Here is a 24,798-nt window from a genome sequence, read left to right on the forward strand (position 1 = left end):
CACTTGTTTTCATTGGGGTCCTGTGTATTCAATTCATTGAAACATTTAGTGACAGACAAATGTACTTAGTTACTTTACACCATTGCCACTGAGGACTTTAGATAGGGGTCCCAGAGAATACGGTCCGTGGCCTAATGCAAAACACTGGGGGTTCTTTAAATTAAAAACGTTTCAGAATCACTGCACTAGGGGTCACCAGCATAGCACTGTGCTCAACACCGGCTCAGCATACTATACATTCAATACATCAGCAGCAGGTGCATTCTATTCTTTAGGATGATTACAATATAATAATGCCCCTGGTGGTAAGTGCACCTGTCACCCTAACCAACCGCTACTTGGCCACCAACTCATCCAACACACACACACGCACACATCAATCAACCACAGGGCAAAGGAGATTTAGTTAGATCAGTTAAAAACTAGGCCATCTATATAGCCAATATTACATTACAGGAAAATCCCTGTTGGTCCATTCTGAGTGCCGAGTATCACCTTTTGTCCTCTTGGCCAATTTGCACATTTGACGCCTCTCATGCCCACCCCCCGCCCCCTGCCCTGCCGGCCCTGTGGGTGTTCGTAACAAAACCCCCGCTGCTCGTTGAGTTTCTATCGGGTGCCATTGTGGCCCCCTGTCACCGTCCCTGTGACATCCCGCTGGTGGTGCCTCGCTCCCTGTGTTCTGGGGTGTTGGGTTGCGGCTGTTGTACTGCCAGCAGTGCTCAAACAAGGAGATGTTTCCAAGAGAACATTCCTGAACGCTTTCAGTCTGAAATTGTTGTTGGAGGAACAGGTGAAGGAACTATAGATGTTCACTCTTCACGTATAGCTCTGGGCTGATTAGAGGGACCGCACACACACACACACAGCACGGCACCTATACAGCTACTGTAGGCCAGTGGTTCCCAAAGTGGGGTCCGGGGACACCCAGGGGTACCTGAGGAAGTTCCAGGGGGTCCCCAGCTAAATGATAGTTTGGAACCAAATGGACCCTTATGGGTCTGTAACTCTGAGAGTGTACACACCAATTGTACACTCTCAGAGTACAATTAACATTGATTTTACAATATAAATTGGGGGTCCCAGAGATAGAAATGCCATTAAATGGGTGTCTGTAGATTAATATGCATGTCAACCTGGGGGTCCTTGAAATTTAGTCACTGCTAGAGCCGTAAAAACCTTCTCCTTTGGGGGTCCCTGGCGTATATATTTTCTAATGGGGGTCCGCTGGCTAATAATTAGTGTCAATTTGGAGGTCCCTGACGTGAAAAAGTTTGGGGACCTGCACTGCTGTATAGGCTACCAGGTCCTTTCAGACAACGAATGCACTCCCCCCTTTCTGCCTCTCTCTCTCTCTCTCTCTCTCTCTCTCTCTCTCCCTCCCTCCCTCCCCTGAAATATCCTATCGCGGTCCTGTAGGCCTACCCATTAACCACTTATAAGCTCTCATACAATGATTCAGCAAAGATAGCTGTGAGCTTGTAGAGTTTAACTTTAGCCTGTAATGATGACAAGCCCGAAATAAGGATGCCAGGTTGAAAGTGGTCGAATGAAGTCATCAATGACGAGCTGAGGTTTGTGCATAACTTCTCGCTGGATCGATGGAGCTTTCTCATTTGAGTCCAAATTCTTTATAAAGGCTGTTTCAACATAACTACCCTATAGTATACCCTTAACAACAGAAATCCCACAAATGTATTTGTAAAACCATTGGGCTATGTAAGTACATTAATAGCCTTTATCCCTGAACGTGAATGAAACCCATTTTAAACCCATTAACCCATCAATTTAGCATAAACATCTTTGAGAGCCACTGATCTCAAGCGTGCACTGTGGGCCTCCCCTCAGACAAAGCTTGGAAGAAGACAACGGGACAAACATGCAACATTCCCCCCAAAGCACCGAACTGTCTCTTTAACCAAATCACACACGTGTATGCTATTCTACGGGATCTCCTTTTGATAACTAATGTAATGCAATATATATTGTTTCTCTTCCATTCACTGAGCCTTCACTGAAACTATGCAGAGCCACCCCTGGGCAGCCGTCTTCCACAAAACATCTCATCTACATGACTGTTTAGGAACGAAAATATTTGTGAAAATGTGACTTGTAAACGTATAGGGTTATTTGACACTGTACTTAAACTTAAATGACTATATCAGCGTCAATGTCTATTCACGGATTCAAGCCTTTTCTTTTACATGTTGTAAACAGACCAGGTTACTGTTAATGGTTTTTTCTTAGAATGCCGCAAAATAATGTAACGTTGACAAGCCACCCAGCCAGGCACTCAGCCAGGCAGCCACACACATAGCTCTGTAAGGAGCACCACTCAATGACAATATAACTTAACATGGCAGAAGACCGGTGGTTATTGTAAGTAAGTTTGGGTAATTTATTTTGTAGGGGTAATTTATTTTAGTTCTAAACATCATAACTTCCACAAGGAACTATACACATTGTTTTTAATACTTTGAATTATTAAAGCAGCACTATGTAGTTTGGGGTATCAGTGGCCAGTTTGGACACAAATAACATGGCAGCCAACGTCTTTGCCTTCGGAAATGGCAAGCCTCGCCATCTCTGGTTTACTTCCCGTATCTGCATGCGGGCGCCTTTTAAGGAGATGGGAAGCAGGTTGGAGTCTGCTCATTTCAATGGAAGAGTGAACGTGAACACAGCTTCTCAATTTGTGTTGTGGGACATATATGCTATAGTTGTTAAAAGATGCCACTTTAACATACAAACTGCAAGAAGATGCCTTAGCAGAGACTAACACTATTGAACATTTCTAATAAAAAAATAAGACAAAAACAAATCAGCTCAGCCATGAGCCAGCAGTTATAAAACCAAGCTGGTTGGTGAGGTCTTAACCACGATCCCACATTGATACACACTGCGAAGGTGTGAACTGACTGTCATATAATCTTAGCTGTGGGCTTTGGGATTTTCGTCAACTCCTCTCTCTGTGTGTGTGTGTGTGTGTGTGTGTGTGTGTGTGTGTGTGTGTGTGTGTGTGTGTGTGTGTGTGTGTGTGTGTGTGTGTGTGTGTGTGTGTGTGTGTGTGTGTGTGTGTGTACAAGTACATGAGCAAGAGCCTATTGTAATATGAAGTTCTCTGGAGGGGGACCCGGCCATCACCTCACCACATTTGACAAGAGGTCAAAGCGGAAGTGCTAATAGCCTACAGCTGTGTGATTCCAACTGAAAGAATCCAACCCAGCCTCAAAAAGGCTTATTTAACCAATTTCTTTGACCTATTTTGGGCATGTCATATAAGCTTAAATAGTATAGGCCTATAGTTAGTTTGTTATACAACTACATTAAATCTGCACTATAAAAAGAACATTTGTATTGGTTTTTAATGCATGTAAGGTTCGATAAAAACTATGTGCAAGGGGATTTATAAAACATTTCCAAAATACTGGGGGACGACTGAGAGCTTGCTGACGAGCAGCTTCACCAGCTGGTATGGGAGCTGCACAGCCGAGCGCATCATGTCGGCTGCCCATCTTGGAGGAGCAGGTAGACCCAGCGCTGCCTCATATCAAGAAGTCCCTGAGGATTATCAGGGACCCCATGCACAGACCCCCATAACCGTCTTCTCATACTGTTGCCCTCAGGAAGAGGTTCCTGAAGCATCAGGGTGCGGCGGTGGCTCAGGGGTAGAGTGGCCGGATGTTAAACGCAAGGTTGTCAGTTCGAACCCGGGCTCCCCCAGAGTTAGTGTCGAAGTGTCCTTGAGCAAGACACTGAACCCCTGATTGCTCCTGATGTGCTGGTTGGTGCCTTGCATGGTTTCCGCCGCCATGTGTGTGTGAATGGGTGAATGTAATGCACAATCTATGTAAAGCGCCTTGGATGAAGGCACTATATAAATCCACCATTTACCATCAAAGCCAGCACAAGCACACTGAAGGACAGTTTTCTCCCCCAGGCTGTAACATGTACTGCTAAACAAGAAATTAACAATGAACCTTTCCATGATTGTACGGCCTTGTATACTGATCTGAGTTATTTAAAAACTTTTTAAACCTTTTAGATAAGTTTAGTATTGTTATTTTTTTTACTGTTTCTGAGGGGCCCAGCTCCCATAGCATTAGTGTAGATTTTAGTCACAAACATTAATTTCCCATTGACAATAAATGGAGAATTTGTCATATGTGGACGAGCAAATCGGCTATCCTACACAAAGCAAAGATAAGAGCGCCCCTCACTTCACATGGGTGTGATTTTTATTTATGTGTATTGTGGAGCACAATGCATGTACAGTACTTGTACATCTGTGTGACAATAAACCTCTTAAATCTTACTGAAAAGTACTGAAAATAGATCTACTATAGGCTATTCAGTGGATATTAATCATCATGTGACAGCACAAGTATAGGGCTTAAGCTCAAGTGGTTAGGGGGCCTATAGTGGCTCAAAACCTATAAAAGATGTTTCATGTGGATGGGTTTAGTGCCATTTGACTGCTGAAGAGGACCCTTTGCTCTTCTGTCTCTGGTCTTCAAACCGCACCCGGCAATTAACCGGAAGCGGAAGTCTGTTAATTGAGGTCGTCAAGGACAGCCTGACAGTAAAATCCTTAATTGAACTCTAATTAAGTACAAAAACTATAATGAACCCCGTTGTAGTCAATTTTGGTTCCATTTATACACTCAGAGTTACAAATGCCAGAGACAAGGAACTTGGCCTGTTTTCTTTATCGCTTTTATGTAGATTATGCGGTTGACATGCACTGACACTTTGCACGTGAATCGCACTTACAACGCACTGACTTTTGTCTTTTAACTGTAACTAATGTCCTTAAGAATATTATATAGTGTGTGACACCTACAACTGTGTGTGCACAATTGTTGTTTTGTTTTTATTTAATGTTGTGTATTTGTATTGAGAGAGGCCAATTCCAGTTGTGTTTTGTGTTCAAACTATATTAATAGTAGTTACTGAGTCACGCCACCAGGGGGAGATCGCCCTATGGTGAGCATGGTTTGTGTGGTATATGGACCACGGAGGCTTCCGTTCTTCAGACAGATTTGCATCCTGCTTTGACGAACGCAACATAAATCTATCTCAGGTACATGTGTAAAATATGTTATGTGGGAAGGAGGATGACTGAGTTAAGCAGTCACACCTGGCCTGAGTCAAACTAGAACTGGACTCAGAGCTGGGTGTGGTTGCGCACCTGTTGTGCATGGACTTGATCAAGGCACAACAGGATAAATCAGTCATCTCCTCAAACACTCAGGAGATAGCCTCTGTCCGGACAGTGGAGAGATCGCCTCTCCCATGTGTAAGGTGATATTATTGTGTATAATTCCCTGCACATGAAGGACTAAAAAGACAGATTCAAGGAAGCTGCCCTGTGTTGTATGTCCTTCCTTGCCCTGGGTAGTGACTACCCAGTGTTTGTGGAGATGACTGATTTATCCTGTTGTGCCTTGATCAAGTCCATGCACAACAGGTGCGCAGCCACACCCAGAGTCCAGTTCTAGTTTGACTCAGGCCAGGTGTGACTGCTTAACTCTCCCACATATGTTTTTTTTGGACCTTGTAAAAAATCAAGGAATTCAATTTCTGATGTTAGGAGAACTCCTTTGTACGTTGTGTAGCAAAGGCTTCAATATCTGATGTGAGGGGAACCTCTTTACTTTTTTTTTGCATGGTCTGGCCAACCATCCATTGTGAGCCCTGGCCTCTGGCTGGTAATGATTCATGTTTAGTCATCAGTGTCAGAATGTCCACTGGGCTTCGTCCTGTACAGCAACACAGCATCTAACGTTACATTACTGTAGATCTATGTATTCATGTGCCCTTGGTCCTTCCTGAAAGGAACTAAAGCTTATTCCTTATGGAAAACTTTAGGTGCAATAAATGGGGGCACAGGTGTTTACACAGTCCTTATGAGCATTGTAAAGCTTCCCCCCCTGTGCGTGCGAGCATGCGTGCGTGCACGTACAGGGGCACGTGCATGTTAGATTCTTTTTAAGGTCAATGCATACATTCAAGACAAGACAATACATAAATAGACACCACATTTTAAACACCAACAACAGACAATATAAACAACAAATACTACAATTCTATTCAAGGTATGTCTACTTGTAACTTTAGTAGGGTTTTTAAAGAAGAGCAATGTCCCTTAATTCTATGCTCATGGAACGCACGTGTGGTATAGGGTGGGTGACTTGTCACAATGCACAACGCGTCACGGTCTATATGACTTGGAGAACTGAACTGCGGCCGAAGTGTGCGCTCACAACTTACCGGCTCAAATGCATATAGAAACGCAATCTTTCCCGCCTGCATCTTACTCAGGTCTTTCCACCACTTACACAGCTCTGGCTAGGCCAGCCTGGCGTCGATAGGCCTCTTTCTATGTATCATTGATTATTTATTGGAAAAAGCAACAGCTTTTACACTAGACACGTTGCGAAATATGATTACAAAAGTGCATGAAGAATGGAACATGTTTGTACCTTGTTAACATACCTATATCTACAGTATTGTGCTGCCAGGCAAAGTGCTGTACAGAGTGTGATTATATAAGGACGGGATGGTCTGAGGTAGTTGCAGTGCCTTTTCAACTTGAATTTGATCAAATTTCTCGTCTTGGTTCTAACAATACATGTTTGTGTGACGGGGGGCCTCTGGGACACAACCGACCCATCGCTTATACAGGTGTGAGGGGGGCGACCATTCTCCAGTCACTGACTTTGAAACATAGGCTATGGTACCTTTGTTAGTTCTACCTAAACAACTGACTTTATTCTGTCGAATAGCATTCACTTCCCTGTGCACAGAATATATAAGGGTTACGGTTTTCGTACGGATGTTTCACACACGTTCAACAAGTATGTGCTTATGTAACTTTACAGTTGTCCATTGTCAAGTCGTGATGTAAATTCCATATTCAGGGGTATTTATTTTATTATTAGTTACTAAGGTGTGGTGAAAGTGAGCCAGGCTAGGGATAATAGGCTACACTTGGGTAAGAATGCAAGCATTAAGGTTGCAATTGATATAGCGTTGATGCCGGTAAAAGATACAGCTTACACATCCAACCCAACACATAATATAATGCGGGCTTACTGTACATACTAATTGCAGAGGCATTTTTGGTGATGTGATATATCTATTTGTATTTCTTCAAGTGGAGGCTATAGAATGAATGTATAAATGATTGAGTTAAAAGTAGTTTCAGCTATTTTCAATGGAGAAATAAAATATCAATGTGGGCACACCCTGCAGGCAGGGCATATAAAAGGTTGCTTCACTTCCAGACATAATAGAAATAGGTCATGCCAACAGTGGTATCAAGTAATGTCTTTTATTATGAGATGTGACGCTGCACATTTCTCCACTGAGATGCTGGTATAGCCTATAGGTTGTTTTAAGCTTATTCATTTATACTCTGTCGGGCGGTGAGGAGAACAAGTTATAGCCTTTAGTGGGAAAACAACCCTGGCTCAAAGGCTGGATTATATCAGGGGAATTCATTCTGTTTTGACCGGACAGGTGACTTTTGTGCATGTCATATGGATGGCTATGGGCAGGCCCCCACAAGGGTCCCCACTGTACACAGAACCATCCTATTAGCGAGGCAGTTTGTATAATGTCCTCTTTTAGCAGGACAAAACTTCTGCTAAAACAACCCTTTTTTAACTTCAAGGATCTGTATCTTTGTCCAGATGGCGTGAGGTCGACTGTTTATCCATAAAAACATAGAGCAAGCAGACACAAAGTTGTTACAATGGCAACAACTAAAATGTAAAAAAATATAATTAAGTTACTGTATGTTATTATTTACGAGCGGTAAAGCCAAATGCTTAATTTGTAATCCATGAACCTGCCTAGGGCCTAACTGCACCAATCAGTTCTGTACAGGTGAGACAAATTCATCCTCTTGCTCTGATTGGCTACTCAAATGCCCCCGGTGGGAGCCCCCCCTCTGTGGGGGAGGAGTTAAGCCTCTGGCCGCTTCTGGTATTCGCTGTAACAATAAAGGACCTGTCGATTCCCTTGAGGGAGAGGGAAAAAAAGTTTAATTTAAGCCTGAGCTGCTACCCTGAAGACATAGTTAACATAAACCTAGCCTCCAGGCAGCAGCTCTCCAGAAACAGAAAAAAAGATGCTACCAACACATTTAAATATGATAAAATTCCTGCTTTTACTGGGCTTGACACAGGTAAGCTGATAATTAATAAATGTATTCACTGTAACATTCTTTCTTTTCTTAAATCTTTAAAAACATGTTGTTTATATTGTTTGTAAGAAGTATAGTGGAAAGATATATGTATATATAAATGTATTATTATTATTATTAATAATAATTTACACATTTCCTATTGTCGGTATAGACAGTACTGAAAGAGGGCAGAATATAAACTTTGGTGATAATACACAGCCTCTTTTGAGTATCATTGCTTTCAACAAGTGCATGTGGCATGCCCAACCGTAGCTCAATAGGCAAATTCATTCCGACCTGAAAGAAATACCTGCACTGACCAGTGCTGAAATCTGTGTTGAGTGAGGCTAATGTGCCGCCTGCTGCCTCTTCATGCACAGAGAACATGATACCAGGGGATAATTTGCCCCAGGATATAATGTGAAATACCTACAGCCTGCATGCTGCCACACACTGGAATTACCGTATGTCCTTGTCTGGAAAACACCCCCCGGCCCCCCCCCCCCTTTTTTTTGTCCAATATTTGACTGCTTTCATTTGTTTTCTCTTTCCCCTGCAGATATACTGCTCAAGTATATCGGACTACCACTACTTTGATGGGCCCGCGGTGTACACGGTGACATCTAAGAGCATGACGGTGCAGTGGACCAAGTACGAGGCAGCCAGCTCCTACAAGGTCACGGCGACGCCCAAGAACTCTCCCGAAGCCAGCCAGGTGTTCGCTCTGTTCGGCGGCACCACGGTGATGGGCTCCGTCACCCACCTGGTCCCCGACACGGTGTACACCGTGCAGGTGGAGGCCATGGACGACTCCCTGAACGCCCTGAGCACTAGTGTCCAGATCGAGCACACCACAGGTCAGGACAGAGCTGACGCACCATTTCCTTATTAATCGGTTTGGTCTTGTTGATCCAAGGCTTTGTTAGTCTGTGGCCAGTTGTTAACATGTTTCTATAAACCCTAGATGTAATTATATAATTATGACTTGACTTTCAATAACCAGTATATCCATTGGATTGTGCTACTTTTTTTTTTTATCAGTCAACAAATTCGATCAAATCAATTCGATCAAATCAACTAATCGATCATCAGTCAACAAATTCCCATCAGTCAACAAATTCCCTTGTTGACCAAGAATTTCTTTACTTTGAAAAGCATGTTTAAAAACAATACAGTACAAAAATACAGTATAAGGACAAGGTCCTTAATATTAATGGCCCCGGGAGCGTTTCTTTTGTGGGATTAATTTAATTATTATAAGGCAACAATTAAAGCAATATGTTTGGAAATTTTTTATTCGCCACCTCTCAAATTGTGTACAGACAACTAGAAAATGCAAAGGAGAGTCGGTAGCAACTCTGCTGATGAATACTTAATTTATAGTCCGTTGTACGACGGTGTCACAATACTGAAATATTCCATTCACAAACACACAAGTAGGTAGAGGTGTGGAATTCTTCATCAGTCAATACATGCAGTCACAACATATTTTCTTTAGAAACTTCTGTGTCACTCTCCTGTCTCCTTGACATTAAATGCAATTAAATATATACAGTAAATGGTACAGGCTATAATCGATTGTGTCACGTTGATGCATCGATGCAGAATCGTGCACGGCCAAATAACGATGCATTGTTGAATCGACACCACTATACATCGGTCTTTATAGAAGAACCAGTCGATTGATCTGTCTCTGCTCTCTCCATATAGCTCCCGAGATCCCCACCATCGAGAAGGTCTATTCCAAGCAGAGCGAGAGCATCACCGTGGAGTTCACCGAGGAGTCGGGGGCGACCGGCTACATCCTGAGGGCGGAGAACGACGCGCTGGGCTTCTTCTCCGAGACCGCCGTGTCCGGCTCCCCGAGCACCGTGGAGCAGCTCCGGCCCTACACGGACTACACCCTCAGCGTCATGTCGGTCAACGCCGGCGGGCGCAGCCAGCCGTCGTACACCGTCGATGCCAGGACAGGTAAAGATGCTCAGCATTTTTCACTTCAAGCACATCCAGTTTGATATAAGCCATGGATCCCCCTTTTGATGGCACCCCAGTCTACAGTTATTCTAACTCTCAGAGTGTATACAAATGGAACCATTACTGACCCGTAAGGGTCCATTTAGAGCTCCTGGTCCAACATTGATACTAAAGTTCAGGGTGTCCAAACTTTTTTCAAAGGGGGCCATATTAGAAAATATTAAAACACCCAAAGGCCAACTATACATCTCCTAACATAATGTACCGTCGGACTATAACAAAGTCACATATACATATGCATCGCATTTAAACGATTCTATTTAACTATCGTCATCAATATTTAATATCAATGGTTTTTTTCAGCCATATGTCACATTACCAAAAAAACGAATACAAGGAACAAGGAACACTGGCAAATTATACTCTGGGAAATAGGGTAGCCGTTCATAATACAATTCAGGTATGAAGCTGTGGGCCAAAAATTCATCCCAGGGCCGCATTTGGCCCGCGGGCCGCACCCTTATACTAAAGTAAAGACTGCATTTCTTTGGTCACACTTCTGCACTCAAGGCTCTTCTATAAGTCAGTGGTTCTGGTTCTGGTTTCATGTCAGGGACCCTCAAATGAATGTGCAGACCCATTTGGTGCCAGGGACCTCTCCCAAACAAGATTTGCTTTGTTGAAATGAAAGCAGCAGATATACAAGCTGTGCTCGGCTATTTTCAAATGGACGATGTATATACTGTACGGTTAAAGTGATTTTGATGCTATAAAGATTAACGTTGCTGGGGATGACCTGGAACCCCCTCAAGGGCCCCACTTTGAGAGCCACTGGCCCAGTAAGTTACAGTAACATACACTGTACAAGAACATAGCTCCATCGCTGCGCCTTTCCAGTGTGCGGCTTGTACAGTAGGGCCTCTGAATGAAGCACTTCATGGGCGCAAACAATGGATATGAGGAAAACAACAAAGCTTTCAATCTGCGATGCAGAAGAAAGAATAAACACAATGGACCTCTCCCATCGTTTACAGCGGCTCAGACGATGAAAGATTAAAATGGTTTACTTAAGATGGCAATCTGTTTATGGCTGAGGCGGCAGTGTCCCTGTTGTTGTTGCCAGGGGGACAATAGCCTCCTGCGTAACTCCACCGGTCACACCGGAGTGTCATTTGACCATACCATTGTCACCAGTGTTGACTTTTAGTAGCGAAACAGGCTCGGTTGGAAACTGTATCCATCTCTCTGCGCTTTGCCATTCTCTGATTATGAAAGGGAAAACCATGAGAACTGGGTTGTCTCCTCTCCCGAAGGAGAAGTCGATGTAATGCAATCTCTTTCAAAAAAATAAAATCCATCATCATTTCACACTTGTTTAAAAAAAATAACAAAAAATGGAGAGGGGAGGGGGGGTCGATTATGGAAGGCAGAGAAGTGGATGTCTGTCAATTTAGAAAATGATTTGGCAAATCTTTCCATCACCCGCGGCATCTCCACAACAGCCACCTATACTGCAGTGATCCTCAACCTCCAGTTTGATTTAAATAAATGCATTATAGACCAGATAATGGCCAGATGGAACCACATGACTGATGACTAATAGATCATTTTAGTCCTTCTCAAGGACACCTGGGGGGTGCCAGCACCCCCTTTTTCCCGGGACCCAAACTAGTCAAAATAGCAGATCTACAAGGGCACAACGCCGCGTCACTTCGCATGGCGTTGCAAGCTTGTAGATCGGCTATTTTCTCTACTTCCTAATTATTATTATTATTTATTCATGGAATTTCTTAGATTTGTTTGCAAATGTATAAATTATGTAATTTTTAATCGAGTCGTGACCTGCACAAAAATGTATTCATTGCTCTCTTCTCGGTCTGCCTCCGTAACACCGTAGTGGTGGTGGCTCCGCGCGTGGTCACGTCCTCCCCGAGCAACGCCTCCATCGTGGTGAGCTGGTCGCCCGTGGATCACGCAGTCCAGTACACGCTCAACATCGTCCATGTCGGCACGGACAACCGCACCGTCCTCAACACCACGGAGCTGACCGTTCTGGTGGAGGAGCTGGAGGCCGGCGAGGTGTACTGCATCAAGCTCACGGCCTGGGACGCCGAGGGACGCACCGGAGACGACGTCACCGTGTGCCAGATCACACGTAAGCATGGCCTGCACGTTATGAGCTATATGGGTTTAGTTGTACGTTTTGTACATTGTAGCAAAGGCTTCGAGTTCTGATGTGGGGGGGGGGGGGTAACCCCTTTACTTGTACCTTTTGGAGCAAAGGTTTCTATCTGATGTCAGGGGAACCCCTTTACTTGTACCTTTTGGAGCAAAGGTTTCTATCTGATGTCAGGGGAACCCCTTTACTTGTACCTTTTGGAGCAAAGGCTTCTATCTGATGTGAGGGGAACCCCTTTACTTGTACCTTTTGGAGCAAAGGCTTCTATCTGATGTGAGGGGAACCCTCCTTGCCTCCCCCTCCCTTCTCTTCTTCCCTTTCTTTTTTATGCCACTATCGGAACTAATGTGCACAAAAACTAATTTCACCCACTTTGTTTTACTTGTGTAGCCTAACTGTGAAGTGACAATGAAGCTGATTCTAATTCTGATTCTGATTCATCCATGGTCCAGGTCCTCCACAGCCCGTTGGTCTGGAGGTCTTCTGGTCGTACGGCCCGGGCCGGGGTCATGAGATGTCCTTGTCCTGGAACACCTCCAATGGTGCCGACAGCTACGATGCCTTTTCCAACATCGGCGAGAACTGCTCCACCACAGAGACTTCCTGCATCATCTCCCATCTGGAGTGCGGACAGGTCCATTCTATCTCCGTGACCGCCGAGAACGAGGCCGGACCCAGTATCTCCTCTGAACCGAGGGACGTCGAGACATGTGAGTGCATTTCACTTTAGCGCACACTAAAGTGCATTTCACTTTAGCGCACACTAGGCAGCTTTAAACTAGAGTACAGTATACACTATAAAATGATATAGTAATTATCAAACGTTTTAATTTAAAGTAAGGACCCCTGGTTTGGTATGCATCCACTTAACTCTGAGGCTGTACAAATGGAACCAGATAGACCCGTAAGGGTTCATTTGGTTCTGTTTGTACATGCACACTCAATAGGTACAGACTAGTAAAGGGTCCCTTTGGCTCCTAACTATCAGTCATTTAGCTAGGGACCCCCTGGAACCCCCTCAAGAACCTCTAGGGGTCCCCGCCCGGACCCCATATACTCCATATAGGCACAAGCTCAGTTGAGAAGCTCTCAAACACACAATTACCATACAGTTAGAAAATAAATGTTATCTTGTTGCACCACATACAACAATGGCCAAATATGGGATGACATATTTTGAGAGGCCAGAATTATCTAAAATGTATTTATGGAAATGAATTTCCAGGGTGAAAAATCTCTCTCTTATATTTTCTTTCGTATGTGAAATGAATCTCAGTATAGACAGTTAAATCCTTACGGCTATCTCTTGCGCCACTAATAAGTAGCCGAACTACAAACTCACAACGTGTCAATGTAGATCGGCTATTGAACTATTTAAAAATGTGTTTCAAAATAGTTTAAAAAAAAAAGGCAAATAAGTTTAGGTATGGCACAAGATATATATCCCTTTGCATACTAGTGTACAGTACACTGCATATTATACATTTAACAGTGTACAAATGTAACTGATTATGTTGGATTTGTACACTCTTTGGAGTTAAATTATACTATACTATAGCTAATACTAGCTGCGGCAGTGGTGGCCGAACGGTTTGCGGAGCAGTCTTGATACCGGAAGGTCGCCAGTTCGAATCCCCACCGCTGAAGTGCTCTTGAGCAAGGCATTGAACCCCTACCATGAAATGTTCTATGAGCAGTGTGTGGCTGTAAACAAGAATCTCGAGCTTAGTCCACTTCCCTGGGAAAACAAAGAACTTTGCTTTGGATTCTACTGTAGAATTTATATGCTGCATGGATAGTATATTTCATGCCCCAAATCCCAATGTACTTATAGCTGCTTCTGAACCCCTCTCTTTCAGTCCCTTGCCCGGTGGTGGTCATCTGGGTGCAGGAGAACGAGACCGGCAGCTGCCACGTGGCGTGGAGCAACGTGTCGCTGGCCGACTTCTACGTGGCGTTCATCAAGCGTGACGACGGCGCCGAGTACCACTGCAACACCACCCGCGAGTCCTGCCAGTTCCCCTGCCTCTGCGGCTACACCTTCCTCACCACCATCTTCGCCTACAACGAGGCCGGCTCCAGCCCCCAGGGGAAAGTGCTCAACTACACCACCGGTAAGACATCTGTGTACAGTATACGCACGCACGCACGCACGCACGCACGCAAATAGCAGATCTACACATACAAGCTCACAACGCGTTTTGAGATGCGACTTTAAACATGATTTTTACAATAATAAAAGAGAGTGGTTTTGGATATACGTAGTTTCCACATGAACGTGACGATATCAAACATACCCGACAATACAACACATAGTTGTAAAATGAAATGCATGTATTTAAGTCAGTCTGACCAAAAGCAGGGATAAAAAATAAATAAAAATAGACGCGGGATGGATGTCAAAAGCAGAGACATGGATTCTCTGAAGCGTATAATCTCATCTCCCCCCCCCCCCCCCCTGCATGCCTGCAGTTCCCTGCTGTCCCGAGGACGTGGTGGTCATGCTGGCGTCCACCGAGACGCTGGAGATCACGTGGCAGCCGGTGCGTGGCGCCGAGCTGTACGAGACCACGGCGGCACAGACCGACGACGTCATCCACTGCAACGACACGGCGCCGGTGTGCGCGCTGTCCGACCTGCAATGCAACACCCTCTACTCCGTGGTGGTCACGCCCTGCAGCGAGCTGCGGGGCTGCAACCTCACCTGTACACCGCACACACAGGAGACAGGTACAAACAGCCTCACCTGTACACCGCACACACAGGAGACAGGTACAAACAGCCTCACCTGTACACCGCACACACAGGAGACAGGTACAAACAGCCTCACCTGTACACCACACACACAGGAGACAGGTACAAACCGCCTCACCTGTACACCACACACACACACACACACACACACACACAGGAGACAGGTAGGTCAACCTCACCTGTACACCACACACACAGGAGACAGGTAGGTCAACCTCACCTGTACACCGCACACACAGGAGACAGTAAGACGCGCGAACGCGGGAAGCGAACGCAGATCGTTAATTGCAATAACAATTAGAATAAATTACGAATTAGTGAGAACTGTGTAGTACTGTGAAATTAGTGATGTCACCATGACTCATGCGTTCGTGTGTCTGTGCCCTTTGTGCCCATATATGGAGCTGAGTGATTTGTTGATGCAACACACTCCATATTTGGACGTAGCTCCATATATGGGCACAAAAGGGCCAGGTCCACAACAAACAAATCACTCAGCTCCATATATGGGCACAAAAGGGGCAAGGTCCACATATACAGTAAGTGATGCAACACACTCCATATTTGGATAGCGGGACAGACACACGGACGGACGGACGGACACACGGACAGACATGATCTGCTAGGTCTCATAGTAAGTGCTCAGTGCATTCGCAACAAACAGCCTCACCTGTACACCGCACACACAGGAGACAGGTACAAACAGCCTCACCTGCACACCGCACACACAGGAGACAGGTACAAACCGCCTCACCTGTACACCACACACACACACACACACACACACACACACACACACACACACACACACAGGAGACAGGTAGGTCAACCTCACCTGTACACCACACACACAGGAGACAGGTAGGTCAACCTCATCTGTACACCACACACACACACACACACACACACACACACACACACACACACACACACAGGAGACAGGTACAAACATGTACACCACACACACACAGGAGACAGGTACTTCAACCTCACCTGTACACCACCCCCACACACACACACACACACAATTTACAATTTACAATTTAGGCATTTAGCAGACGCTCTTAATCCAGAGCGACTTACATTAAGCAAGAACAAAAAAGCATGGGAATACATCACATAAAGACATTTATCATGAAACATGCGTAAGCTAAGAAAGTAACAGTGGAATATCTATAATGAAGCTATACATATAAGCTATACATCTATACTACTATGCTACACATCTGTACTATGATGTGCTATGACTACATACAATGCACTTATGCTGTCTACATAACATGCTATAAGTCTGTATCAAATGCTATCTAAGTCTACAGAATTGCTATCTAAGGGGGTGGGGTAAGTGCTATGGGCCATGATGGAGTCTGAAAAGGTGGGTTTTCAGACTACGGCGGAAGATTGGGAGTGATGCTGCAGTTCTGACTGCAATGGGAAGTGCATTCCACAGTTTTGGAGCCAGAAGGGAGAAGAGTTTGGGACGTGTGGAGTGTTGTCCCGGCGTTTTTAGTGAGGGTACTTCCAGCTTCCCTGCGTTGGCTGATCTGAGTGAGCGGGAGGGTTTGTAGGGTTCGATCATACTTGCAAGATATGGGGGAGCCATACCTTTGGTTGCTTTAAATGCCAGCATCAGAGTTTTGTATTCTGTGCGGGCAGCGACCGGGAGCCAGTGGAGGGAGCGGAGCAGGGGGGAGACATGTGAGAATTTTGGCTGGTTGAAGACCAAGCGAGCTGCAGCATTTTGGATCAGCTAGAGAGGCTTAAGTGCACATCTGGTAGGCCAGTAAGGAGGGAGTTACAATAGTCAAGTTTTGACAAGACTGTTGTCTGGATTAGGAGCTGGGCTGATTCCTGGGTGAGGAACGGTCTAATTCGTCGTATGTTATAGAGTGTGAACCTACAGGATCGAGTGACAGCTGTGATGTGAGTTTTGAACGAGAGCTGACTGTCCAGGACAACACCAAGATTCCTGGCTGTTGGGACAGACGTTACCAGGGCGTTGTCTACGGAGATAGTTAGCTCCCGCATAGGGCAGGACTTAGCTGGGAAGAAGAGAAGCTCAGTCTTGTCTGGGTTCAGTTTGAGGTGGTTGGAGGACATCCACTGTGAGATGTCAGCCAGGCATGCGGTGATGCGCTCTTCCACCTGAGTGGCAGAGGGGGGGAACACACACACACACACACACACACACACACACACACAGGAGACAGGTACTTCAATAATTTATTTATTTTTTACCTTTATTTAACCGGTAAAAAAGTGTCAACTGGTCTGGCCAAGCGCGAAGAGGCAAATAATGTTGCACAGCTCTGCCAGTAATACACATGGACAACATTTAGGACAGACAAATAACATTTTTAAGCACAGTACCCAGTGCCCACTAACTACCCAGGAAACTCAAGGAAAGAACAGGAAGCTCTAATAAAAATGTTTGCTACTAAACTAATATAAGACTATAGAGCAACAACCTCACCTGAGGTACAACCTCACCTGTACACCACACTCACAGGAGACAGGTACAAACCACCTCACCTGTGTACCGCACAGGCGCGCACACAGGAGACCGGTACGAATGTTCATCTATATTATTATTCTTTATTTACCCAGGGAAGTAGCTGAGCACAGGTGCTCATTTTCAGCAACGCCCAATACATACGGTATACCTGCCTCCGCTCCCCACCATGATGGTGGTGGACCACAATGGTGGCTCTGCACCATGTGGGCGACCGGGCCTTCTGCTACACAGCCCGATGTCTGTGGAATTCCCTCCTCTTGCACTTGAGAGCACCACAGACAGCATATCTGCACATAACACACATAACACTGCCTGCCACAACTTGAACATTATATAGTAGATGTGTCAGTGTGCGTCCATGCACGTGCACGTGCCTGTCTGTGCTTGTGTGCGTGTGTAAGAATGAACTGCCGCAATACAGCATTTCTGACCCAATTATGTCTGCAGTTTGACAAGAACGTCACGTTCCGCGTGTTTGTGCTTCTGCAGCTCCATGCGCTCCGGAGATCATAAACGTCACCCAGACCAACCCGTTCTCGCACCGGACGGACCTGACCACCGTCAGGGTCCTCTTCACCAACCCCAACTCTGCGCCGACCAACTACACCGTCACCGCCACAGGACGCACCGACTCGCACTCCTGCCACGTCTCGCAGTCCACCTCCTGCGAGCTGACGGAGCTGCCCTGCGGCACAAAGTACGAGGTCATGGCGGTGGCGGTCACAGGCGTGGGCCACAGTCTGCCCAGTTTCACTCTGCCCTTAGAAACAGGTAACGAGGACGCCAGTATATCGCCGTGCTGTGCAGTGACATCGTGCATGTTTGCATCCATTTATTGTGTAGTTAATGCAGCTTTATTTATTTTCTCATTCACTGACATGACATGAGACTTATTGATGCGCTTCCTTTAAGCTCAGAAGTCTGTCCAATCATCCAATGGGATATAATCCCATAACTAAGAACCCAGACTGCAGTAACAGAAATAATAAAAGAATAGAATAGAAGTGGACAGTAATGTGTAATGGTCACACGTTAAAACGCAGGGTGAAGTTCCCATGCTCACTTTGATTGGTTAAATACTTTATTAAAAAAGCAAAGAAGAGCAGTTACCTAACCCTAACCCTAATACAAATACAATGCTAAAAGGATTGAACCCAAGAAAGCACCATATACCGGTAGCTTGTTTCCATTGAGGTCCTGTGTATTCAATTCATTGAAATATTAAGTGACAGACAAATATACAATACTAGTGTCACCAGCAGTGACAGACCCCATAAGGGAATTACTTGGGAAAAGTATTCATCAAAGTACATCAATTTGTCATTTGTACTCTCTGGTAACACTGTGTTCCGCCCCACAAGGCCCCTGCTGTCCCTCGGACGTCAACGTGGAGCAGATCACCCAGGCCATGACCAATGTCACGTGGTCGCCGAGCGACGGCGCTCGCTCCTACGTCACGTCCCTGACGTCCCGGCGAGGACATGCCAAGTGCCACACGCTGGAGACGCACTGCATGATGGGATGCATCACGTGCGGCACCAACTACAGTGTGAGCTTGGAGGCCATCAGCAGCACCGGACACAAGTCACAGTGCAACTACCAGGGCTTCCCGTCCAGTACGTTTTTATCTGTTTTGTGTCCCCGATCTATATATATATATATATATATATATATATATATATTTACACAGTTACATAAACATGCACACGTTTCTTTTTTATATATAAAAAATATATATTGAGCGATAAGGGAGAACATACTTGCGAAGGCAAGTTGTTTCCATTCTTTGTTTTTTTGCAATACATGCAATGTTCTAAATGTCTACCTCTACCTCTGCAGTTGTATTAACATTACATACTCTATCATACAGATAAAATACAATTCTACTCACCAAAAAAAAGTTCGGGATTGCAGTTTTATTTGAATATAAACTTAAACAACAAACTCTGATGAAATATTTCTTCACCCTGTGTTAGACTGCATGCATTTTGTCTGCATTAATCATGTATAATGCAACTGGGATTATAGGGAATACTTGCAATAAACGTATATATAAGTATATATTTAACTCTCCTCTCCGTATACGTTTCAGGTGCTTGTTGTCCGACAGGCATAAAGCTCTATAAGATGGACAACACGTCCCTGAGGATATACTGGCGCTCGTCTGGCCGCATGGAGACCCAGAACTACACGGTGGACCTGTCCGGCACAGGAGCCAACTACACCTGCAGCGGCAACAGCTTCTGCGACCTGGGAGAGGTGACGTGCGGCGACGTTTACACCGTGGTGGTGGCGCCGGTGGGACAGAACGGCAACACGGTCAGCTTCTGCCCGCGCAGGATGTATTCTGGTGAGTCAAATTAGAAAGAAAATACCTTCTATGTGAAAACCGTAAGTATAGACAGGCTATTTGCAACCTTAGGCTAAACAACACAAGAATCCCAAAGGTCATCGGTAGATATAAAGGACTGGAAAGAAGTCAGAGGATTTGTAACCTATGTAATGAAGCCAGAATTGGAGATGAGTATCATGTTTTGTTGGAATGTATATACGAATACTGCAGGCATTATGAATTTCAGGCAAAAATACCTGCCGATTTATTTTTTTACCCACCCTTCTATGTTTAAATTATTTGCATTACTAAAATCTGAAAAACAAAAAGGAATCTATAAATTGGGTGCTTTTCTGAAAAATGTTCTTCCACTGTACAAATAGGGAAAGCCTTCCGATATGTCTATGTATATCGTGTAATCTGTAATGTATTGTATACTTTCGATTGTATACTTTTATGAATCTGTGCTCCAAACCATGTGATCATGGTCGTGAGTTAAATGAATGATGATGATGATGATGATGATGATGAGCGATGAAAGCTGCTGTGTTGTGGTAGTGTGCTCTGTTTAGGCCTGTGGTTTTCAACCCTTTTTTTAACATCAAGGTCCATTATTTATTCTGCATTTTAGTTTTTGTCAATATAACATAAATCAATACCAAAAAAAATCTCAATTTATTCCTATCATATTCACAGTGTCCTGCTCAGGAGGAAATATTGGAATGGGTAAGTTGTCTCGTAACACAGAAGTGCACATTTTATGATTTGTTGTCTTTTTACTTTCCATATAGTTTCCAATCTAATTTGTTCCCTTCTCTTATGTCCATCAGTGATCTTTCAAGGAAAACCAAGTGTGGATTAAATACGGTGAGTTATTTGTTCCTTCTAACGCCAGATATGACACCGATGCGTGTCACAACCCACACACACACACACACACACACACACACACACACACACTCACACGACACGCACACGTTGAGGTTCTGTTGCGTAATATGCTGTCATCCGTACACCACTGTGCCGACTGTGATTTCAAAGTCATGTACGGTATTGTTGCACCATTCATGGGTGTCCTGTAACAGCGTCATGAGTGTCCATGGATTTGACCGAGACTATAGGATGATGGAAACAATAGAGAGTTGAATGTCTGGGTAGAAGAACAGAGAGAATGCAGACAGACGGGCATTCTGAGAGGCTGGTCTCTCTCTCTCTCTCTCTCTCTCTCTCTGTACCTCTGGGACCTCTCAGGTCAACACAATGTATGGATCATGACAGACCATGAATGAAGATGGACAGGTTCTGCAGGACCATAACTGTCTGACACAACTTATCGTATAGTTGTTGAGCACACAGTAAACAACATCCTGAGTATTAATCTAACATGTATGCGTCCATGTTCACATTATTTAATTAACTTAACACAGTATTTTGCAGTGGAGTCTATACGATAGATGCGTGGACCATTTTGACCCATGAGATAATCTGACAAACCTGTTCTGTTTTTTAGTTGTTGTTTTTTTGGTCCTGCAGTACTATTTAGTGGGAAGAGACAGGAAAAAAGCAGGTGATGTGATCTTTCATGAGCCAATTAAATTCTGCCTCAGTCAGGACTTTATGAGCCTGAACTGTAGTGTAGTAGCTGGTTAAGGGGGAACCAGCTAGGAGGGCACCCTAAAATCCGTTCTATTCCATTTTATTATACATTTTAACCACACAGAAGTAGGTTTTTTTTCTCTCTCTTTTTTAAATTTGATTTTTTATTGATTTTTAATCAAACATACATGTAAACGGAGACTATGACAAATTTGACAATACATACAACAAAAACCAAACAAAGCAAGACAATATACGTACAATACACACAAGGGGAGATATCTGCCTCTCTTCTCTATTGATGATCATAAGTAGCCTACCTCTAACAGGTGCATCTGCTTCTACAGATTAAACAGATTTAATTGAATTTAAACAAAGTCAGGTCTTATGGCAGAGACATGAGTAATTACGATCGTTTTTTTAATGAACATCCATTACTGAACTTATTTTCATACTACTGTATGAACTTTATTTTGAAACTATGAAGCAATGTGGCTCTCATTCTCATTTGTGAGTGAAAGCTATCAGTCCAATTATTTTTGTCTTCCAGAAACTACGTGCAGAAGGGATGGGTCCGTTAACAGGAACAGAGAAGATAGGACAACATATACAGTAGCCTGCTGAAAATAAAACAATTTGCTTTATAGGAATGCCTCAGCTCCAGATTGTAGTTAATAAACTGTGAATTGACAATAAGTTATACTGTGCAACAGCTGTGCAACTATAAATTCCTAATGAAACAAAGAGTGGAAATTATGTTACTGCTCTACAGTTACAGTATACTATAAAGTTAATGAATACAATAAGCTTGTATGAGGAACAGATCATGTATTCACTTGTAACAATTCTCCTTTTCTGTATCCACTGCATCTGAATAACCAGTATTACCAGAAGTCGCCTTTTTTATATATATATATATATATTTTTTACGCATTTGAACTCCAATACCCCAGGTCACGTTACTTAGAATATATTTTTCTGAATGAGTCCAAAACTAGATTTTTTTTCTGTCATTCAATGCCAGAATGGTGTGGCAAAAACGCTACACAATAATAGGCCTATACGCCCTGCGGCCAATCAAACAAAGAATTACAAGCAGAATCATTCCTATAATTGACCATTCAAAGACCAAAGAAAATCAAAGAATCACTATAGGAATTCCCCCAAGTAGGGAACCTCCATAGGGCATGTTATGTGTATATATGTATGTATTTAGGTTACAGTGGTGTAACCTAAAAGTAGGTCAGAGAGTAAAAGTGGAGCAATATAAGTAACCAACATGTTTGCGTGCGGCATGCCCTGTGGATGATACGTCTGATCAGATTGCTGGAGACAGGTTCAATGTTACCTGATGTCAGTGATGTGCATTCAATGGATTCATGCATGTCTCCCTAGTCGACTGATGACAATAAAGTCAGCCATTTCTTTCCATTACAACAAATGTGTGCTGACAGTTTATGTTGTGTGGTTGTGGGGGGGGGGGGGGGGGGTATGTTTCATATCGTCGCTGTTGGGAGGAAACCACCCAACTCCATAAATCAATGCTATTGAACACACTTTACGTCTGTGTGTTGATTATAAAAATGTGGAACCAATGAAAAGTATATTGGTGCTTCGGACAAAACCCATTGGACCCTCAAACTGTCTGCTACAGTAACTCCACCACCTTTCTCCCTCTCATGCAAGTAATTGACAATATATAAAGTCACATTACCAACTTTGATGAGGCAGTATTGCATTTAATTGTTTTAAAAATATAAGGTTTTCTTAAAATAAATGACATTTTGGAGTGGTTTCTTCCAGACAGCAGAGATATGTGACCTGAAGTCTAACATGAACCTTCACTGAACACTTTTAGCTTGCTAACATTTAAACACAGCTGTATGAGGCAATCTGTCATATGTCAAGCTAACGTGACGAGTTGTATACACCAACGTCACATATTTGCAATTAATTTCTATGTACTTACAGAAAGTCAGCATGCCATGCTATATATGGGTGTAGCTGCATTGTGTGTGTGTGTGTGTGTGTGTGTGTGTGTGTGTGTGTGTGTGTGTGTGTGTGTGTGTGTGTGATCCCAACACGACCTGCAGGGGTCAATAGGTCGTATTCTAAACTCGACTCCCTAACCAAACTTAAAACTAAACCAAAAGAATGGCTGAACTCAAGTGATCATATAACCCAGGGGTGGGCACTGGGCAGGATTATAAAATATAAGGATATCTTTCCAAAGGGCCATACTGACTTCGATAACGTTATGTGAGTGATACACTGCTGTTCAAAAAAAGAAACTCTATTATAAAGTAGTTTAAATCCAATAGTCCAGTGTGCCCCCCCCCCCCTCTGTCACAAATGTAACATTTGAGTACGGTGTACCAATGGAATATATAATGCAGGTATGTACTGTAATGGTACATATTAATTACTAATTATTAATTGGAGGGTTTTCTTTTGTTTGTTTTTAGGACTGGCAAACGCCTAATTTCTCTTTTGGGTCACGAGCTAAAAGGTTTGGGAATCATATAGGAATCGATCCAATTTCTTCTCTCTCCAGTTTCTACGTAGCTCACCTTCTTTATTCGGTTTAGCTATGTGTCTGAAGTTGAACAGTTGAACGGTTTCTACTCCTATAGGAGTAGGATGGTAAATCCTTTTGGAGTTTTTAATCTTGGTATCATAATCTGAGGGACCGTAAATTTGAGCCCATTATTCCGTTATTGAACAATTGTATTTTTTTTGTTAAATCTTAACTTGTTGGCATTCTTTCTGCGTGTTAAAAGTGGATATGTGCTTGACACTGTCGATTGCAGAACTCATAAGCTATAAATATCCCGCTAAGTGAAAATGTTAAAGATTTACTGATTATTATTTATTTGTATTACTGATTAGCTTTGTTCACCGATTTCCAAAATAAACATACCCGTGTTTATTGTTCATGAGAATGCCAAATTATACTGTTTTTTTCACCACGTTATTTAAATTGTTTAGAATGGTCTGTTGCCCCGTCTTCACATATTAGATTAAACACGCCGTAACACACCCTAACCCTAAATAAACTATTTGCAAATATCATCCATCCCGAAATTCATTAACAATTTAAAAAATAAATAACAAACAAACAAATCAAATCAACAAATACAAAAAGGTTGCACAACCAAAGTTGATGCAAAATTATTTGGGTTAATACGCCTCATGATGACTTCATCAGGGCTAATAATAATGGAACGCCTTGGTGTCAAGCAATTATCGCGTCT

The 24,798-nt window shown here is 43.6% G+C and overlaps 1 protein-coding gene across 1 annotated transcript in view; it reads left to right on the plus strand.

Annotated features, from left to right (window-relative positions):
* Positions 1-3,474: 3,474 nt before the first annotated feature.
* The window catches only part of fndc7a (fibronectin type III domain containing 7a), a gene marked incomplete at both ends in the record, with an annotated part of 38,097 nt that continues 16,773 nt past the window's right edge, over positions 3,475-24,798 (plus strand). The window contains 11 exons of the mRNA XM_080779020.1: positions 3,475-3,528; positions 3,627-3,698; positions 8,754-9,051; positions 9,905-10,165; positions 12,066-12,323; positions 12,800-13,057; positions 14,207-14,461; positions 14,820-15,077; positions 18,106-18,387; positions 18,978-19,232; positions 19,709-19,966. Of these exons, the coding sequence (XP_080635146.1) occupies positions 3,475-3,528; positions 3,627-3,698; positions 8,754-9,051; positions 9,905-10,165; positions 12,066-12,323; positions 12,800-13,057; positions 14,207-14,461; positions 14,820-15,077; positions 18,106-18,387; positions 18,978-19,232; positions 19,709-19,966 (2,509 nt within the window). The remainder of the gene's footprint in view (positions 3,529-3,626; positions 3,699-8,753; positions 9,052-9,904; positions 10,166-12,065; positions 12,324-12,799; positions 13,058-14,206; positions 14,462-14,819; positions 15,078-18,105; positions 18,388-18,977; positions 19,233-19,708; positions 19,967-24,798) is intronic.

The sequence above is a fragment of the Protomyctophum bolini genome, assembly GCF_963924005.1.
Source record: "Protomyctophum bolini genome assembly, chromosome: 12".
NCBI lineage: Eukaryota > Metazoa > Chordata > Actinopteri > Myctophiformes > Myctophidae > Protomyctophum > Protomyctophum bolini.